The sequence below is a fragment of the Molossus molossus genome, unplaced genomic scaffold (assembly GCF_014108415.1).
Source record: "Molossus molossus isolate mMolMol1 unplaced genomic scaffold, mMolMol1.p scaffold_m16_p_2, whole genome shotgun sequence".
NCBI lineage: Eukaryota > Metazoa > Chordata > Mammalia > Chiroptera > Molossidae > Molossus > Molossus molossus.
In genome coordinates this window covers 21705304-21726569 of record NW_023425355.1, presented here as the reverse complement: position 1 = coordinate 21726569, position 21266 = coordinate 21705304, and the positions used below count along the sequence as shown (strand labels likewise).

The window sequence follows — 21266 nt, the reverse complement described above, 5'->3', positions numbered from 1 at the left end:
GCAAATATGTAGAATTAAGATAAATGAGTTTCTCCATATGCACAGTTGCACCCTGAGTTAACTAGTAAAGTAAGTATAGATCAAACATTCTGAGTTGACTTGACATCAGAGGTAATTCTCTGAGTAGAGCCTTGTGTGTATACAACGGTTGGCTGTTAGTCACTCTCCTTTCATTCTTTCCCCTCCTTATTTTAGTAGAGAATGAGTCACTCACATCTTGTTTGACAAATAGTTTTCCCAAACCATCTAGCAATATAGTAACAGATTTAGGAAAGACATAGCATGAGATATTTAATGGTTTAAAAGCACAAGTATTCTCTCTTCCAACCCATCTGACTTTACCTCTTAAATGAAACCCAGCTGAATAACTATTAGAGGCCACCATAGGCATGTGAATACAAATTTCTTCACTTCCTGAATTTTAGACATATCTTAGGACAAAGACATTAAAAAATAGAATGTGTATTTATTTCTCCTTCTTACAAAAACACCTTGATACATGCTATTACCTCTATTCTTATCAAAAGTGTAAGCAACTTTTAATATGATAATGTATAAAGGCATGCAGTGGAATGCTGAAATGCTCCCTGGTGCTCTAATGTGCTTTTTCTATCACACTAAACCATTTAGGGCTCAATTTTAACACCTGCTGTCATTAAGAAAAATGTACCGCTCCCTCTTCCATTTGAGAATCACAGTAGCCAATGAATGGTTATTGATCTGAGGTAACTAAAAGGGTAAAATGCAGGGATTGAAATTTGGATTAGCTTCTTTTTATTGGGCTTTACTTTAACATTTCCCAAAGCAGAGGTCACAGTGATAGCATCGATCAGGTGTAAAGCAGATGACATTTAAGTGATCTTGTTTGGCCAACTGCAGCCAGGAGCTGGCTTGTCCCTTCTGCGTCTGGAGACAGAGCATTGTCTGAGGGCAGAGGTGTTATTACTCATTTCCAACTCCTCTCTGGTGCTTCTCCGGCTCCCAAAGCATGCTGACATTTAGGTGAGAATGTCTGTCAGCCCGGGCACTTATCTATCTGCACATTATACGAGAACTGGCTCCTGGGGAGTGAAGCTGTGCATATAAGGAAGTGTGCAAACCCCCTGGCCCCCAGGCAGCCCTCACTTTCTCAGCGCTATGACAATCTCATCACTCTTGTTTGATATTTCATCACAAACTGGTGATCTAAATTTACCCAGTCCTCTCACTGTTACCACGAATTCCTCCTTTGCACCTCATTGCTAGCTTCCTGGGAAAGTGGTGGTCATATAAGACTAATATTCATTAGGGTATTTCTGAGTGATGACTACTCTTACTCCTCCCAGTAATGCTTATGATTTAAAATAGGATTCTCAGAGAGATAAATATTCTAAGTCTAAGTGTTATGCCCAGTTGCCAAGCATGTTAAAGAAACATTTTCATTTGTTTATAGGAAGTCAGATTTATTGTGAATTAGTGTACAAAGGTAATTTACTTGTGCAAAAAATATGGAATGGTCAATTCTCAGTGTTAGAAAAACCATTGAAGCTAACGTGTTGCTTAGATTGGAAATCCTCACCTCAAAAAGGCCAGGGTTACCTGGAACTAACAAATGCAGAATTAGTGCTGGTACCCGAGGTTGCATGGACGTGGAAATCTATGATATTGTCGGTTGGAACGTTTAGTTATCATGCATGAAGAGGTATTAATAATCAGTTATTTTTTCCCATTTGATTTCTAAATTGAGTTCGTGACTGTTCTGACTTATTCAGTTAATTTTCATAATCCGCCTTATATTTCCCAAAGAACAAGCTGATTCAGCCTTTACATAAAATAAACTTGTTCTAATGAGAAGAAATAACTTCTGTCTGATGTACAATGATATTCTTATGAGAGAACTGTAGGATTCCATTACTGAAAGCCCGAACTACATAGGCAAAAATATTATTTTCATTTTTGTCTATAAAATAAGAACTAATTATGCTCACCAACATTGTGGTATTATTCCAAGAGAATGGAAGATGCATTATTGAATTATTGGAATGCACCCTAATGCCAAGATCAAGATATATAAAGTAAAAAGGAGAAAAATTCTAATAAACGAAGGCTTTAAGTATCTTTACAAAAATAGAACATGGAGTACTGCCTTGTTTTTGTTTGTTTTTTTGTTATTCAGTCTTTCCAAGAATTATCTAAGCACAACCAATTTTTATCGTGCAATCAATGAATTGAAGAATAAGATGTAAAATCTATATTTTTCCTATAGAATCAGAGCCAATACTCAATCAATGAATGTGTTTTTTCCTCACTTTTTGGGGGCATTTTAAGCTCCTCAAACTGTTTTAAAACTACAAAGAATATCTGACAGTCATTGTGCAGAGAAGTTGTAGATCAAGGTGGCTTTTGCAAATTATTGGCATGAGAAAATATTTTAAAATATTGAATTCACATGGCTCATTTGATTACGTAGCATTTAAGGAATAAACTGATTCTCGTGACCTATAGTACTTATCTTGATCTGTGAAAAGACTGCTACATCAACTGGAAAGAGAAAATCTATGTGGGCATATTTCTATTGCAATTGACTCTCTGACTTTGCCAAAGGTTAGATAAAACTAGGACTATTTTGTTTGATACTACTAGAAAAAATGTTAAAGTTGAATGAGTTAATATGGTCAATCAGCCCAGAATAGTTATCAAATAATAACTATTTGATATAAATGTAATGATAATCACTTTTTCCAATTTGATATTGAAGAAGGTATGGTATTCGAAAACAGTCATATTATTTCAAAGTGTTGGGTTTATAGTACAGTGGTTGTCAAACCTGAGCATGTAGCAGAATTACCAAGAGGGCTTGTTAGAACAGAGACTGCTTATCTCCACCCCAAATGTTTCTGATTTAATAGGTCTTGGTTGAACCCTGAGAATTTGTCTTTTTTTATTTTTATTTATTAGGGTACATGGTTCCAAAGTGATGCTCTTTTACCTGCCCAGGGACCATACTTGGAGAACTACTGGAGTAGCATAAAGAAATAAACAAAAGTAGAGAAATCTGGGTTTCAATTTATCCCAGTCACTGAGCAAATATACTTCTTTAGGCAAGTCATCTACCCTCTCTATGTATATTCATAAAACAAGTGACAAGTTTTTGCATCTTTATTTTTTGCATATATCGGTTCCATACTCATGACATTTACTCATTAATTTGATAAGTACCGTAATGAGGTAAACCTTAATACTGGGGATATATTGATATAAAACAAATTCCTTTCCTCATGGAGCTTACATATTACTGGGAGAACATCAAATGAACAAATAAGAAAATATGCAATAAAATATCAAGTGATGATTTGGAGAAAAAGAAGGCAAGTTGGGAAACGAGAGAGTAACAGTGAGGGAGGTGAAGGGTTAAAATTTTTATATCTCTCATTTGATCATTAAAGCAACTACCCTGTGAGATAAGCATTTGTATTTTCATGTTGTTGCTGAGGAAACTGCACCTCACAAAAGTGAAGTCACCTTCCCCGTGTTGCACAGCTAGCAGGTAGTAGAACTAGCAATTGAATTTAGATCTGATTCCAAACTAATATATCATCTCCCAAATAGGTAAAGCATCTAGGCATGGTGACTGGCACAGAGGAGCCATGCAATTAATGTACTTAATACCATCATTCTTCTGTAACTGGATTTATTTATCACACAGCATCCTGTTTCACAGATGGAGAAACAAGGTCTCAGAAAGATCAAATGATTTGCCTAAATTCATGCAGTTGTTAAGCAGTAAATCTGAGATAACTATTCTGGGCTGATTGACCATAAAATGCATACTTTTTCTACTATGATTATCTACCTCCTTTCCATAAAATAAGGACAATAGTACAATTGCACAGGAAAATCCACCTAACGTTTGCAGGCTGGCTTTCTTTTGTTTGTTTGTTTGTTTGTTTATTTTTTATTGATTAATTTTTGTTACAGATGTTTCTCCTTTTCCCCCCACTGATTCCCCCCTCCCCCTCCCTCCCTGCCCCTTCCCCAGATTGTTGTCCATGTCCACTGTTCATGCATACATGCGTATAAGTTCTGTGGTTCATCTCTCCCCCACCTCCCCACTCCTTAGGGGATTGTCAGTCTGTACCCCGCCTCCGCGTCTCTGGGACTACCCCATTCCTCAAACTGTTATGTTTATTATATTCCACAAATAAGTGAGATCATATGAAACTTGTCTTTCTCTGTTTGGCTTGTTTCACTTAGGATGATACTTTCAAGGTCCCTCCATGTAGTCTCACAGGATAAGAGATCTTTCTTTCTTACCGCTGTGTAGTACTCCATTGTGTATATGTACCACAGCTTTTTGGTCCATTCGTCTACTGATGGACACTTGGGCTGTTTCCAGATCTTAGCGATTGTAAATAGTGCTGCTACAAAGATGGGGGTACATATATTCTTTCTGATTGGTGTTTTATGCTTCTTAGGGTATATTCCTAGAAGTGGGATCACTGGGTCAAATGGAAGATCAATTTTTAATTTTTTGAGGTGACACCATATTGTTTTCCATAGTGGCTGCACCAGTCTCCATTCCCACCAGCAGTGTACTAGAGTCCCCTTTTCTCCACACCCTCGCCAACACTTGTTGTTTGATGATTTGTTAATGGTGGCCATTCTGACAGGTGTGTGGTGATACCTCATTGTTGTTTTGATTTGCATCTCTCTGATGATTAGTGATGATGAGCATTTCTTCATATGTTTCTTAGCCATTTGTATGTCCTGTTTGGAGAGGTGTCTATTTAGTTCCTCTGCCCATTTTTTAATTGGATTCTTTGTCTTCCTTTTGTGGAGTTATATGAGCACTCTATATGTATTGGAAATTAACCCCTTATCTGATATATCATTGGCAATTACGCTCTCCCATACAGTGGGTAGCCTTTCCGTTTTGATGATTGTATCTTTCGCTGTGCAGAAGCTATTGAGTTTGATGTAGTCCCATGTGTTCATTTTCTCCTTTGTTTCTATTGCCTTAGGTGATGTGTCAGTAAAAATTCTGCTGCGTATGATGTCTGAAATTTTGTTGCCCACAGTCTCTTCTAGGATTTTTATGGATTCATGAGTTACATTTAAGTCTTTTATCCATTTTGAGTTTATTCTAGTGTAGGGTGTAAGTTGATGGTCTAGTTTCATTTTTCTGCAAGTAGCTGTCCAATTTTTTCAGCAACATTTATTAAAGAGGCTGTCCTTACTCCACTGTATGCTCTTGCCACCTTTGTCAAATATTAATTGAGCATATTGCCTTGGGTCCATTTCTGGGTTCTCTATTCTGTTCCACTGGTCTATGTACCTGTTCTTGTGCCAGTACCAGGCTGTTTTGATTATAGTGGCTTTGTAGTATAACCTGAAATCTGGTATTATGGTCCCTCCAACTTTGTTCTTCCTTTTCAAGATTGCTGTGGCTATTCGAGGCCTTTTTTTGTTCCATATGAACTTTTGAAGTAATTGTTCTAATTCTGTGAAGTATGCCATTGGTATTTTGATGGGGATTGCGTTGAATCTATAGATTGCTTTGGGTAATATGGACATTTTAATGATGTTAATTCTCCCAATCCATGAACAGCGTATGTGCTTCCACTTTTTTATATCTTTCTCTATTTCTTTTTTCAATGACCTGTAGTTTTCTGCGAATAGGTCCTTTATTTCTTTGGTTAAGTTTATTCCTAGGTATCTTAATTTTTTTGCCGCAATGGTGAATGGGATTGTTTTCTTAGTTTCTCTTTCTGTGAGTTCATCATTGGTGTATAAGAATGCCATCGATTTCTTGACGTTAATTTTGTATCCTGCTACTTTGCCAAATTCATTTATTAAGTCTAGTAAACTTTTGGTGGAGTCTTTGGGGTTTTCTATGTACAGTATCATGTCATCTGCAAATAATGACAGTTTCACTTCCTCCTTTCCAATTTGGATCCCTTTTATTTTTTCTTCCTGTCTGATTGCTGTGGCTAAGACTTCCAGTACTATGTTAAATAGGAGTGGCGAAAGTGGGCATCCTTGCCTTGTTCCTGTTCTTAAGGGAAATGCTTTTAGTTTTTGTGCAGGCTGGCTTTCAAAAATTTATAGACCATTATGTGTTTCTAAATGTTTATAGTAATCATTATTTCCTTTTGCACTTATAATGGTTAATATCTTGGGTTTTGGGGAATCCAGAACACCAAAGAAGGAAACATTTCTCATGTGATTTTTGTTGGGATCATTAAAGAGTTTATCTCAACCATTTAGCTTCATTCAATTATAAAGAGTCTTTTGGAGATGTATTATTTTAATCAGGGTATTCCTTTGTTGAGCATCATGAGGGAAGCAAGCACATGGGAGCATATAAACCCATAGTCTACTTTCTAGTCATTTCTAAGCGAAATGCAGTCAGTTTCCCAATCAGGATGCTCCTTCTCCTGAAGACCATGCTCAGTACTTGGCAGGAGTCAAGAAAACTGGTTTGCAGCAGTACTTACTCATCAGAGTGATGCATCGAAAGAGTGGGTAGACTTGCATTACAGACTGGGGAAGTTCAAACTACTCCAGCCATCCTAGTCATGGTTTTCAGCCAGCCTTGGGAAACGCTTATTGCCAATTTAAATCGGAAGTTGAAAGACTTCCTTCTCGGTATTGATCGGTTTTCCCTTTTCATTATATAGGAGCTATCAGTTAGTTCCATTGAAGCATTAAAATCTATGAAATCTCCTGAGAAATATTGTATTCCAGCTAAACCTAAGGGTCATCTTTGCAATTGTCTCTCACTTGCAACATCCATAATTAGAAAATAATAAAACCAAGATATGCTTAGTGGTTTAAAATATTTGAAATTTGAATTACTATTTGAAAGATTTTGCTGATGGCATCAGCAAAGCTGGGCTGTGGGCAAACCACACTAGGAATTATTTTCTTAATTTCCTCAACTGGAAAGCACCAAACAAAAAACTTTTGGGAGGTTAGTATTCTGCTTGAAACCCAGGGTTTCTAAAGGGAAATATAATAATGTAAATGCTTATAGTCAGAGCATAGGGTGGTTGGAAAAGCAAAGTGAATTTCAAACCTCATACACATTCATATTTGATTGTGCCATTAACAGTTTTCCAGTGGATTTTATTTGGTGTTCTTGGGTTTCTAATCATGATCGACGACTAGATCGATTACATGGAAGTAGGAAACCCCTCTTTTGGAAAGAAAAAAAGGGAAACTTTAAAGGAATTCTCAAATATCACTATTCACAACAAAATTTAGTCCTCTCTGGGAAAGCAGTATAACGTTTGAACTTAAAAAATAGCACCTTTCCATTCTCTCATCTTGATACGATTTAAGCTTTTATCAGTGAAGAACCAGATATTTTATTTCAAATCAACAGCAAACTCCAAATATTCATCCTGAAAAGGAACATCTATGCATTGAAAGTAATTGAGCTTTTCATTTGAATCACTAAACCCTTCTCATTTTCAACAACTCTTTTAAATCTTCCTGTGTTCCCAATTCAGACGTTGAATATTACCCCAAACGGTTACCATTTTTGCTTTTCAGAGATTTATTGGGCCAAATATTTGACAAAGATAGTGCTTGTAAATGCTGAGATGCAGGTGTGCATGGCTGGACTTGGCACCCAGCCGTGGTCATTGATGCCAAACCCAAGTCCATTGTACTTATATTGCTGCAGGCACAACAGATGTAGGGTTCAACTTGTTTTGGAAATCGTTCCTATTTTCTATAAATCTAGTTAGTGCTTCAAAAACATTCTCCAATTAGGAAACCGAGCCAATTTAGAAAGTCACCAGTGTTAGATATACAGAATTATAAAATATGAGCCTCATCACAATACGGTGATCATTTATTCATTAGTCATCTAGATCAAGTTCATGTCTCAGGGCGCTCAGTTAGAAATGAATGTCAAACTTGCAAGGTTTTATAATTGTCATGCCTTTGTTATATAGCAAGTGGCCACATGCTGGTCTTTAAATAATGAGTTTGGTATGAAAAATTGCTTATCTGTGCCTTGATGAAGGTCTTATGACAGGAGTTAGCATAGATGGTATCTTATTCAAATCAATCCTTATTCGTAATCAAAGGGGCCAGTTGCAATCAGCCCTATCATTTAAATCTCCTTTTGAGCCCTTCTAAATATGTAAATCTTCCTTTCTCTTTACATTGATTTCTGTTTCAATGTACCCTGGAGAAGTGCAAGTGTTACAATGGCACACTTCACATCCTGCAGAAATTGAAGGCAAAGCATTCTTTCATATTCCCATTACAATACTGTTAGAGTTTACAATTAGGTCAACTTAGTGGCCTCTATTTAGGAGAGGGTGGAGGTGGAGAAGGATCATTTCATGCTTTTCGATTTGCCGGTGTCCAGATGTAATTGTACATGCAGCTTAGATTGTACAGCATCTTGATACCTGTGTATTCTTCATGGTGTAAAGAAAATTTTATCAGACGTGGATAAAAGTCTTTCTGTTGAATTCTGGCATGTTATATATCACACTGACATCGAACTCTTGAGACAGGCAAGAAATAGTAGGTTAATATCTGAGCTTATTTGCTAGGATGCGCGAATCCCTTGATGTGTAAAGGCTGTGAAAGAAACTGACTTCCCGTTAAGCACACTCCAATTTGTAGGGTCATATTGCAGGCCTTTGGCCATATCCCTTCTGTCTTCAGAGCCTCTGTTTGATCCAGTGAGTCAGTCTGACCAGCCAGTGCCCAATGGGTTTACGAGTTCTTTTGATAGTGCAGTTTAGTAAAGGAATCTTTCCGGGGAAGCCACGTGAGTTGCAGTTTTGAATTCCTGTGGCTGGGTGGAAAGAAGAGGGTTCAGTTGAAGGGTACTTGGGATCATCGGAGTGCTATTTGAATAAGCCAGGACATGAATTTTTTATTAATTGTATCCCTTGGTTTGATAGGTTCATATACATTCAGATATTTGATTGATATCCTTGTAACTCTGGTAAATTTCCATGGGAGCCTTCTCATCTTCAGAAGGGATACATTTCTTAAGGAAATGGATGTTTTTTTATTTCCATCAGTGCCTAAGTACAACCTGGCACATATTGAAGCTCAATAACTATTTGTTGAATGGATGATACTGTTGAATGAGTTTTGAGAAATTAGGAGATACGGGCCTTTAAAAGCTGAGTTATAATGATAAGGCTTCATAATGATCTTATTAGAATGAATGGGGAGGAAAAAGTACTGATTATGGGGATGACCACAATTAAAATTTATATCAGCTTCCAATACTATGTAGTCACTAATAAAATTATATTGATCCTATGAAATCTATTAAAGGGCTTCTGTCACTGCAATACTGAATCCAAGAAAAGTTTTACATTTAATCTCTATAGCAGAGAAGCTCTTTAAAGTAAAGCCTTTCCAGAGGTAATGAATCATCATAACTTGATCATGTCTCTTAGTTTTAGCTGTTAAGTATTGTGTCGACACCTACTTATCAGTTTCGCAATGTGTGAGTTATTGATATAAACTTATGTTTGATTTAAGTGTGTATTATATTTCATGTTGGTATATGGATTGTCATGTCAGGTCACTTTGGTGATTTGTTCTTTTCCATATCATATGCTCAAAAAGAATACATTAGTTCTTTTGTGCAGATCATTAAAATTTTTGAACTATTGACTTGAGTTCATTAAATCTTTACACCAGTACAGCTATTTCATATGCCTGTTAGTTTTCTGATCTGCACTAAAGATTGAAAAAATTGTCTTATTTAAAGCAATGCTTATATTTCTGATACTCAAGAAACAGAATTATTATCGTGTTTATATTACTCAATATAAGAGTGATTTGATGGTGTTATGCATAATTTGTGTGTGGGATTTTATTTTTAAGGCATATGAATTACTGAGATTCTATTTCAAAACCAGAAAGTAATTTTTTTCTTGGAGATCTAAGTATGTAAGTGAACTCCTTGCAATTATTAAGGCATGGAAATTAGTTAGTTATAACTTATTTTAAACTATATTGGGAAAGAAACAATTAGAAAATTTCTCCTTGAATTAGCACATTTGCTGAATTTCCACACACTGGGAATTGATATATTTTCAGAGTTTTACAAGTTTCCCATGGTAGTTTCTAATGAAATATCAACACTCAGAGTGACTGTGGAGGTACAGTATTGCAATATCATTTTAGAATATAAACATTTTAGGCAGGCTGATGTATCACCGAATAAATCTCACTATAGTAGGAGCTCAAAGCTGACTGTGCTGTCTTCTCATAGAGTAATGACTTCTAGGATTTTCCCCCTTTATTAATTTGTATTAAGCACAAGAGTAATATATGCACCTTCTAACTAGTAAAAGAATGCAAAGATAAATAAAATTATGCCAATAATCTTTCTCATTCTCTCTCCACACATTTCTCCATATTTGCATAAGCATAAACATATATAATTATATGAGGTTTTGTGGTTGTCTATTTTAAAAACATGATCATAATGTGTACATTATTCTACAGCTTGCTTTTCTCAGTCAACAATATATTATGGACATTTGTCCAGAGCACTAGATATAGATCTAAGACATTCTTTCTAACAATATGAATGTTTCATAATTTAATGATTCACATTAATGAACAGATAAATTGATTTCCTTTTTTCCCCAGTATTGATACAATGCTACAATGAAGATTTTTGTACATGTATATCACATGCTGATGCTTTTATTTCTGTAAGGTCAAATGTATGCATTTTGATCAATATTGCTAGTATCCTTTAAAAAAATATTGTAGTAATTGATATATCCCAAAAGCAATATGTAAGGGTAATTATTTCCCCATATCTTTGCCAGAACAAATGCCATTGGTTTTTTTAATTTTACCAATCTGATGAAAAAAATATGCTTCTCATAGTTGTTTTCATGTGCACTTCCTTGACTATTAGTGAGTTACTCTATATTTTCATATCTATCTATCTATCTATCTATCTATCTATCTATCTATCTATCATCTATGTTATCTATCATCTATGTATCTATCTATGTATTTATGTAATGCTACAATGAAGATTTTTGTACATGTATATCACATGCTTATGCTTTTATTTCTGTAAGGTCAAATGTATGCATTTTGGACAATATTGCTAGTATCCTTTAAAAAAATATTGTAGTAATTGATATATCCCAAAAGCAATATGTAAGGGTAATTATTTCCCCATATCTTTGCCAGAACAAATGCCATTGGTTTTTTAATTTTACCAATCTGATGAAAAAAATATGCTTCTCATAGTTGTTTTCATGTGCACTTCCTTGACTATTAGTGAGTTACTCTATATTTTCATATCTATCTATCTATCTATCTATCTATCTATCTATCTATCTATCATCTATGTTATCTATCATCTATCTATGTATCTATCTATGTATTTATGTATCTATCTAAGTATCTATCTATATCTATCTATCTATCTATCTATCTATCTATCTATCTATCTATCATCTATCATCTGTCTATCTATATGTTTTCTCTTAATATGAATGCATAGTCTTAGCTCTTTTTTATATTCAGTCTGTTACTTTTTCTTATTAATATATAAGAACTTTATATATTAGGGAAATTGACCCCTTATAACTACAAACATTTGAATATGCATGTGCTTTTTTGTTTGTTCTATTCTTTATATCTTTTGCCTTTATTATTTTTATTATGAAATCAAATATAATTTTTGTTTCTTTATATTTTCTGTCTTGTTGGAAAGATCTCCCCCACTCCAAAATTACAGAAACATTTATTTATATTTTATTTAAACACACACACACACCCTAGCCAGTATTTCTCAGTGGTTAGAGCATCGGCCCGCAGTCCAGAGAGACCCGAGTTTGGTTCCTGCTCAGGGCATGTACCTCAGTTGCCGTTTGTCCCTGGCTCTGGTTGGGGTCGTGTGGGTAGCAGCCAGTCAATGTGTCTCTCTCATATCCATGTTTCTCTCTCTCTCTTCCTCCCTCTCTCCCTCCCACTCTATCTGAAGATGAATGCAAAAAGTGTCCTCGGGTGAGGATAAAAATAAAAAAATTAACACCCACACCCATACTCATAAATTTTTGCTAGAATTTATTTTTTAATTCTGTTACAGAGAAGGAGGCATACCTTGTTTTATTAAAAATGGTTGGCAATCAGACTAATTTCAATAATTAAATAAACCATTCTTTCCCCAGTAAATTGAAATAGTGCTGTAGCAAACTTTAATTTCCCATAGACACTTAGATCTATTTTGGGTCAATCTAATTCTCCTCCAGTGATCTATTGATCTACTTGTCTAATTCTGTATTGATGTAGATCCTATACTTCTTAAATTATATTTTTTTTTGGTGTGTGTATATGTATACATGCACACCCACACCCTCATACCTAATATAAATAGCTGGTTCTATCTAAAATATATATGATTTATATTTATACATCAATATATAAATAAATATGTATATATTTACTACTTTCTTTGACTATTTCAATTTATTCTTCCATAGTTATTTAAATCAGTTCAATATAATTTTAAAATAAGATAAAAGTAATCATTGAGATTTTGATTGAAATAATATAAAGTATATAAATACATTTTGGAGGGACTGACATTTTATGCCATCAAATCTTCTCACCCATGAACATATATATCCTCATATTTTAGGGCTTATTTTATGTTCTTTTAGACTTTTAAATATACATTTGATTTCCTATGAAATACATTCTTATGTAATTTATAACTTTAATCATGCTTTTATATGGAGTATTACAACATAATTTTCATTGATTATTGATTATTAACCTGCCAAATTCTCTTATTAATTCTAATAGCTTTTTTCCTAAAGTTATATTAATTTTTAAAGGCTATGATCACTTAATTTCCAAATAGAGTTTTAAAAAATTCTTTATTATTTATCAAGGGTTTTTGTTTCATTATTTTATTACATTATCTAGAACTTCTAAGATACTGTTGAATAATGGTGGTGATAACAAAATCCCTGTCTTGTTCTTGCTTTTAATGGAATTGCCAGCATTTCACCACTTAGTATGATGTTTGTAGTAGGTCCTATGGGAAGACCACTCAGATCTTCCACTACAGTCTATTTTGTAATTTAAGTACCTCAGATTTTTCCTTTTCAAGATAGTATTGGTTATTCTTGGTCATTTTTTTTTTTTTTTTTTTGTATTCACATATATATGTTTGAATTAGCTTGTTTTTTTTGTTGTTGTTTTTTTTGTTTTTAGATAAAAACAGGTGCTGGGATTTTGAATGGGACTTCACTGAATATGAAAATCAATTTGAGAAAGACTGATATATTGTGAAGATGGCATATTCTAATGCACGAACATGGTAAATCCCTGTGAACCTTTAGGTCCTCTTTGTTTCAATGATTTTGTTTTTGCAGTTTGTGTGTATGTGTGTGTGTGTGGCTCTTGCATATCTTTGTTTGATATATATATATTTTTTATATATATGTAATTTATAACTTTAGTCATATATATATATATATATATATATATATATATTTTTTTTTTTTTAATTGTCACTCGAGGATATTTGTCCATTTATCTTCAGACAGAGTGGGAGGGAGAAAGAGAGAAACATCAATGTGAGAGAGACACATTGATTGGTTGCCTCCTGCGTGGGGGACCAAACTGCATCTGAGGCATGTGCCCTTGACTGGAATCAAACCTGAGACTCTTTGGGCCATGGGCTGATGCTCTAACCACTGAGCAAAACCAGCCAGGGCTGTTTGATATTTTTTTATGTACTGTAAATATATTGTTATTAAATTTGATCTTATGTTTTTGGCTTGTTAGGGAATAGAAAAATAATATAGCAATTAATTTACTGCTGTTTATCAAACTTTTATCTAAAAATGTCAAAATTAATGATTAGTTCTGATACTTTATCTGTAACTTTAAAACAATTTTTTTCATAAGCAATCATATTGACATGAATATTGATAGTTTTATGTCAGCCTTCCCAATTCTTATACTAGCTAGAATCTCTAGTATAATGTTGATTAGATATGGTAATACCTGATATTTTTGTCTCATACCTCATAACAAATAGAGTGCTTTCAATGTTTTATTATTAAGTATAATTCTTGCGATAGGTTGTATGTAGATGCCCTTTATTAGATTAAGAAATCACAAACAAGTATTGAATTAATAAAATACTTTTATGTTTTTCCATAATCATCCTATTAATATATAAAATTACATTGATTTAAAAATTAAACTAACATTGTATTATTGAATAGTCCTCACTTAGACCTCTGAATATTAATCTATTTATAAATTTGCAGATTATATTTAATGTATATTTTAGGAATTTGTATTTACATTTAGGAGATAAATTGATTTGTTATTCCCATTTCCCTTTCATATGTTCTTGTCATATTTTCAATCAAGGCCATCTGGCTTATAAAACAACTGGAGGATGTTAGTTTTTCTTTCTCTAGAATAGTATATATTATTATAATTATTTCTTCACTTAAACATCTGGAAAAATTTGCTAGTGATGCCATCTGAGTTGAGTTTTCTTTGTGGAATATTTAAAATAAGGATTTAGTTTTTTAAATAAATATAAGACTATTCAGATGTTCTGCTTTATCTTATGTCAGTTTTGGTATGTTTTTCAGTGATTTTTTTTCTGTATCCTTCAATTTTCAAAACATTTTTCATAGTATCCTCTTACTATCTTTTTGATGTTTGTAGGGTTGGTAATTCTGCCCTCTTTTTCTTTAATAATTTAATGAATTATACCATCTCCTACTTTCCCCTTGATCTGGATTCCTAGCAGTTTATTACTTTTATTCATATTTCAAAGAACTAATTCTGTTTTTGTTGATTTTCCTCATGTAATGTTTGTTTACTACTTCATTGATTTCTGACCATATCATCATCATTTCCTCTTTTCACATTTTGGGGGGATTTAACTTGCTGTTCTTTTCCTAACTCCATGAGAGATAGTATTACTAGAACCCCAGTGTTTTCCCTTGGGTCCCCCTGCTTGCACACACTGGCCTAAGGAAATGCATGAGCAGGAGTTTGCAGTACAGAAAGAAAAGTAGTTTAATTTTGAATTGGTTAACACAGAGACAGGGAGCTTGGGCTCTAGACAAACCGGTGGCATGTAGGTTACAGATTATATAGGACTGAATCACCAGACACCGTGAGTTAGGGGTTTAGGATCGTGCTGGGAGCTGGTTTTCAGAGGTGAGGTAAGAGTAATAAATCATTTCTTCAGGTCTTGAGGACATTTCTGAGGTCTTTTTCAGCGTCCCTCTGTCCAGTGGCATGGGAAAGTAGCCACGGGGTCTTTCCACCTTAGGACTCAGGGATTGAATCATAATTTAGGTCAAGATGTAATCTTGATCCCGTCAGAGGTCTGGATTTGTAACCATTAGTCAGATCCCAGCTATGGGATACAGCTTCCTGCTGCCTTAGGGGTTTCTGATTATCAGGGGAAAGACTAGGTCTCTGAGATATGGAGAGAGAGAAAGAGAGAGAGAGAGAGAGAGAGAGAGAGAGAGAGAGAGAGAGAGAGAGAGAGAGAGGAAGAATGATGATTTCTAGAGCCAGGTGTTTAAAACTAAATTTAATCCAAGTCATAAGGACCCTTGGTTTGAATAGATGTTTAGATCATCTATCTCATGGAGTTAGAAAAATCTTAGATGCTTATATAATTGATTTTTAGTCTTTCTTTTTTTATTATATATGCATTAAAGTTATGCATCTTCTTTTAAGTTTTTCCTGCTTCTCACAATATTTAAATATTACTTTCTTTGCTTCAAAAATTTTGAGAGATATTATGAGTTCTTAGACTTGTGCATTAATAGAAGTACAGGGTTTTTAATTACAAAGATACATGTTTTTAAAATTTTATTTAAATAATAACTGATATCTGGATTAATTTCACTGTAGTCATAAAGCAGATATTGTAGCCCAGCCAGTGTGGCTCAGTGGTTGAGCGTCAACCCCTGCACCAAGAGGTCACCAGTTCAATTCCCAGTCAGGGCACATGCCCAGGTTGTGGACTCGATCCTCAGTAGGGGGCATATAGGAGGCCACCAATCACTGTTCTCTCTCCCTCTCCCTTCCTCTCTCCTAAAATCAATAAAAAAAAAAAATATATATATATATATATCAATAAAAAATAAGGCAAATATTGTATATATAACTGTAGTCTTTTCAAACAGGCGGAGACATGATTTATTGCCAACATATTGTCAATTATCGTAAATATTCCATATGCACTTGAAAAGAATGTGGAATCTGTTATTGCTGGATGCAGTGTGTTTATGTCAATTAGGTCAAAATTGTTATTTGTGTTCTTCAAATTATTTCAATACTTTCTGGTTTGTCCCTGCATGTTGTATCAGTTACTGAGATATAAAATGAAATTATCCAGCTATTATAGAGATTTATTTATTTCTCTTCAAAGTCTTGCTACTTGGTCAAAGCCAGAAGAAAATTCCTGGTGTCCTTAGTTGATGGAACTTTCACTACATTTCCAATAATATCTATGAGTACTCTTGGGTTTTTTCTATTTCTTATTGTGTGAATTTTAATAACGTTTTTTAGCTACAAAGTCATCAGTAATATTTTCTTAATACTTATATCTTCTTTTATATCTATAGTTATTACATCTTATTTATTTCTAATGTTGAAAGACTCTGTTTTAAAATTTTCAAAGTTTTGTTTGTTTCAAGAAACAAGTTTTTAATATTTATCTATTCTACTATTTTTTTCTGCATATTTAATTAAATATATCTTTGTGTATTTTGCTCTAGTTTCATTTGGTTTTGGGTGATACTGTTTATAGAATATTTTGATTTAATATTTAGTTAATTTATTTTCAGTCTGAAGTTTAAAAGAGCACACATTTCTCAATTTTATCTGTGTCTCAGTGTTATCAGTGGGGTGCCTTCTGCATCCCCACCTGTTACTGGCGGAAGTGGAATTCTTTTAGTGTCGCAAGGAAAGGAACTTCTTGAGACTTGCATGGGAGGATGAGTGATCTTTATTTCCTTAGAATTAAACCCCTGGGCTTCCAAGGCCCCATTTCCCTCCCTCCCGCCATGGAAAAAGACCAGTCTTGTCTTCAATAGGGCCAGGATTAAAGCCACTGCCCAGAATTCTGCTCCATATTTAAGACCAGTCTAGTCCAGCATCTGGCTGGGTTAACTTGTGTCCCCAGATGCCGTCCATTATGTGTGGGGGCCACATGGGCCATGTGGTTTCCTAAAGGCCACATGATGGGTGGGTGCAGGTCACAGACCAAGAGTGCCAGAGCACAAGGGCAGAACAAGAGAGGGAAAACTTTTTGTATGAAAATTATAACCAGGAGCTTAACCAATTAACCCTTCAAGATTTTGCACATTTGCAGTGGCTTCACCCCTTCCCCCAGCCAATTATTTTTCCCCAGGTTAGACTGACAGGCAGGCACCTTACCTCTGTCACCCCTACTTCACTGTGCTTTCCCCCATCTCCCCCTTTGTTCGATCCCATTCCCCAGTGATCTGCAGGGAATGGACCAATGGTTCCTTGGCTGGCATGAAGTTGCAGCTTCCTGGTGAAGCTGCCAAATGACCATTCTTATAATGTCTGGTCTCCACTTTGCTCTCTTCCTATATTAATATTAGCTAGCTAATTATGACTAACAATAGGCTATTAAAATAGTTCTATTTTTAAAGTAGTTTAAGATGATTTGTATATTTTATTTTTATTTGTTCACTGATCAGGGATATGATATTGTGATTTATAAGAAATATATGTTTGGTTATTCAGATGACCAAAATATATTTCTCATATATATTTAGTCTTCATCCATAGTTCCTGGCTTATAGCTTCCATAACCCTTGGAATTTCCTAAGTGTTGAGAGTGACAAAGTTTTCCGTTGTTATGCTAATGAGGTGACTTTTGGATCCCACCTAAAAATGGGGTCTGGTTTCCTGGGGGACCAACCATGTGATTAGAGGGTTGGAACTTGCAGTTCTGCCCTGGACCTTCCAGGAGGGGAGAGGGCCTGGAGGTTCAGTCTATCATCAATGACCAATGATTTTAATCAGTCATGACTATGTACTGAAGCATTCATAGAAATCCAAGAAGACAGGGTTCAGAGACCCTCGAATTATTGAACATGTAGAGGTGCTCAAAGAGTGGTGGGCCTGAAGAGGGCATGGAAGCTTCACACAATTTCCCCATATTTTGCCCTTTGCATCTCTTTCATCTGGCGGTTCGTGAGTTATATCCTTTTATAATAAACCAGTATCTAGTCAGTAAAACGTTTTTATGAGATCTGTGAGCCACTCTAGCAAATTGATCAAACCCAAGGAGGGTTGTCTTAGGAACCAGTCCGTTAGCAGCACAGGTAGCAACCTAGACTTGCAGCTGGCTTCTGTGTGTATGTATTGTGGGAGGCAATCTTGTAGGACTGAACCCTTAATCTGAAGGATCTTATGCTGTCTCCAGACAGATTGTGTCAGAATTGAACAGAATGGAGTTGAATTGCTTGCTTGTTGTCGGTGAGGGGAAATCCAACACCCTACATTAGAATTGATCTCAAAACACCTAAAAAGGGGTTATTGAGAATGTGTTTATTAATTTTCCTGTAGTTCAAGGTGTTGCTTTTATTAATTTAAAGTGTTATTGTATTGTGATTAGAAGATATATCCTCTAAAACTTTTAGTTTGCTGAATTTATTAATGTTTTTAATAGATAAACACATAATTTATATAAATATTCCAAGATTGTAAAAAAATTTATATTTTCATTTATAGAATAAAAATTTTTGTATAGTTGAGCTTGTTGTATGTATTCTCAAACTATTACTTTCTTGTTTATTTGTTGATTATTTGATCTTCACTCTCTCTTGATCTCCTTTCTCTAGGTTGTATTTTACATATATAAAGGTAATTTCTCCCTTTTTCTATTTAATGCTGTTTGACCATAGAATCAAATTTTTATCAGAATAATGGTAATCTTCCTGCTGTCTTTTCATTCACAATTGCTTGTAATGTAATGGTCTGTTTCTTTATTTTAAACATTTTTTCACTTTGTTTTAAATATGTTTCATGAAATCATGTTTTGATATTGCTTTTAACTCCTCTGACTTTTCAACTTTAAAATGTGTTGCTTGAGCATTCCAGATTTAATGTAATAGCTAATATATTTGGTTTTATTCCTTAATTTGCTTTCTATTTTCTATTTATTTTATTTTGTTGTTGTTTCCCTCTGTTCTTATTTTTATGAAGTTGATTAAGATTCTTTTTCATTTTCTTTCCTTTTGTTAAATTTGACCTTCCACTATGTTTTTATAATTCTAAAGGTGGAAAGTTTTCCATTCTTAATAGTTATTTTCAAATACATGCGTACATATAATAGCAAGGTAAAATAATAAATTAGCATTCCATTAACTTGCCTGACTTGCCCATTCCCCCTTCCCAGATAAAACTTAAATGTTTAGAAATATTTACATTCTGGATGAGACATTTTATTAATCTTCACACAACCTTAGGGCATTTCTAAGATAGTTTTAAAAAACTAGTTTAAAGCTATTATTATATTTTCCTTTACATGTTTCTTTTCTCCTCAAGAATCCTATTTAGCTATAAATACTCAATTACATAAAAAACATTCATCTAAACTATAAATACTTTAAGGAATATGTTTATTACTAATGTTTCTTTACATTTTTCTTTTCTGTCTCTTGATTCCTTGATTCTAAATAAATTAGCTTTTGGTCAGAACACTCTCACATATTTTCTTAGATTAGGGTACATGTTGCTAATGACAAATGAGTGCTCATGTGTTCTTAAAATATTTTTATTTTGCTTTTACTAATAAACACAAGTTGGCTGGTTATAGTAGTCATTTTTTTAAAAAGTTATACTGAGTTTTTATTGTCGATTTGAAGAATATGTGTTTCTAACAGTTAAAATGTGATAGGTGAATTTAACATATTAAGAGTTCTATAACACCTGTTCAGAAAAAAAATTTACTATACAAACTATTTTTCATGCAGAACCATTTTTCAGTGTCTTTTCAACTGAGAAGAATACTGTTCAGCATGCTTCTTCTCCTGAGGAGGTTCATACTGAGAAAGCTTTGTTTTTAGTTTATTTTCTCTACTAGAGCTTAATATTTCTCTTTTATTTCTGCCAATTCTAGGCAAAACGGCTCTGTTTCTGGATTTTCTGGGGTAGCAGCTCCTAAATGATGCTTTAAAAAGTCCAAAGCTCTATTAGGTTTCTCTGGTTTTTCAGATAAGGCTATATACCAATGTAACAGGGAATGAATATGCCATACTTATATAAAGCTACCCATATTAATCTTAGTAAATCTTAACCCACCTTGTTACTCGAACCTGATGTTTTTTCTCTCAAAACTAGAGCTTGCATATTAAAAGTTGTTTTAGTATATATTTCATAGTCCACTAGTTTCAATTCCTGTGTGAACCTAAGGAGCAGCCTGACTTTCAAGGTCCTGGCTGGCACCAACCACCCAGACACAGAAATTCATTGGCTAAAAACAAATCGCCAACTCAAAGACACTGACTGTACATCCACAGTCCCTCCCCCTGATTTCTTTGTTCTGCTTTCCCTCTCCCTCCTTATAGAAACCTCTTCCTGCATTGAGATGTTAAGAAGGGTTTTTGAGGAGAGGAGTTCTGACATCTTCTTGAGTCACTGGTAACTTGAATAAATCTCTTTTCTTTTCACCAGCACCGGTCTCATGAGTTTGGCTTTCATTGTAGCAGGGAGCTGAATCTGGGTTCAGTTTACACAAATACCTTGGTCAGTGTATCCAGCACCCCTGACTTCTCCAGGTAGCTCCAGAACTGCTCACATTTGAGTCGGCGGCTTTCCAAGGGGCCATTGTGACAGTGATAGTGGTGGAGCTGGTCCTGGAGACCGTGAATGGCAAGGTCTGAGCAGCACTGCTCGTGTTTAGAAGAGCATGCATACTGCCCTGGGTATAGTAGTCTTTGATTGTAAACCTTTTCTCTCATTTGTTTGCGGATCATGCCTTTGTTCTCCAGCTTCCAGTTTCAGCTTCTAGATGAAAAGTCTATAATGGCCTGATTTTATTTCTTTTGTAACTAGGCCATTATTTACATTGGTTAACTTGACTTTTTTCATCTTTAAATTCAGAAATTTCACCAGGACATCTACTCCTCCCCCCTCCCCCCATGAATCCTACCTGTTATTCAATGACATTTAAAAATTTACACTCAGGTCTTCAGCTTGGAATAATATTTTATTCTGTGTCA

General features: G+C 34.6%; 1 protein-coding gene across 1 annotated transcript in view; it reads right to left on the bottom strand.

Moving 5' to 3' along the window:
• The window catches only part of LOC118636127 (14-3-3 protein beta/alpha-like), a 35300-nt gene extending 14280 nt beyond the window's left edge, over positions 1–21020 (bottom strand). Inside the window, 1 exon segment of the mRNA XM_036271171.1 lies at positions 20787–21020. Within this exon segment, the coding sequence (XP_036127064.1) occupies positions 20787–21020 (234 nt within the window).
• Between the last annotated feature and the right edge of the window lie 246 nt (positions 21021–21266).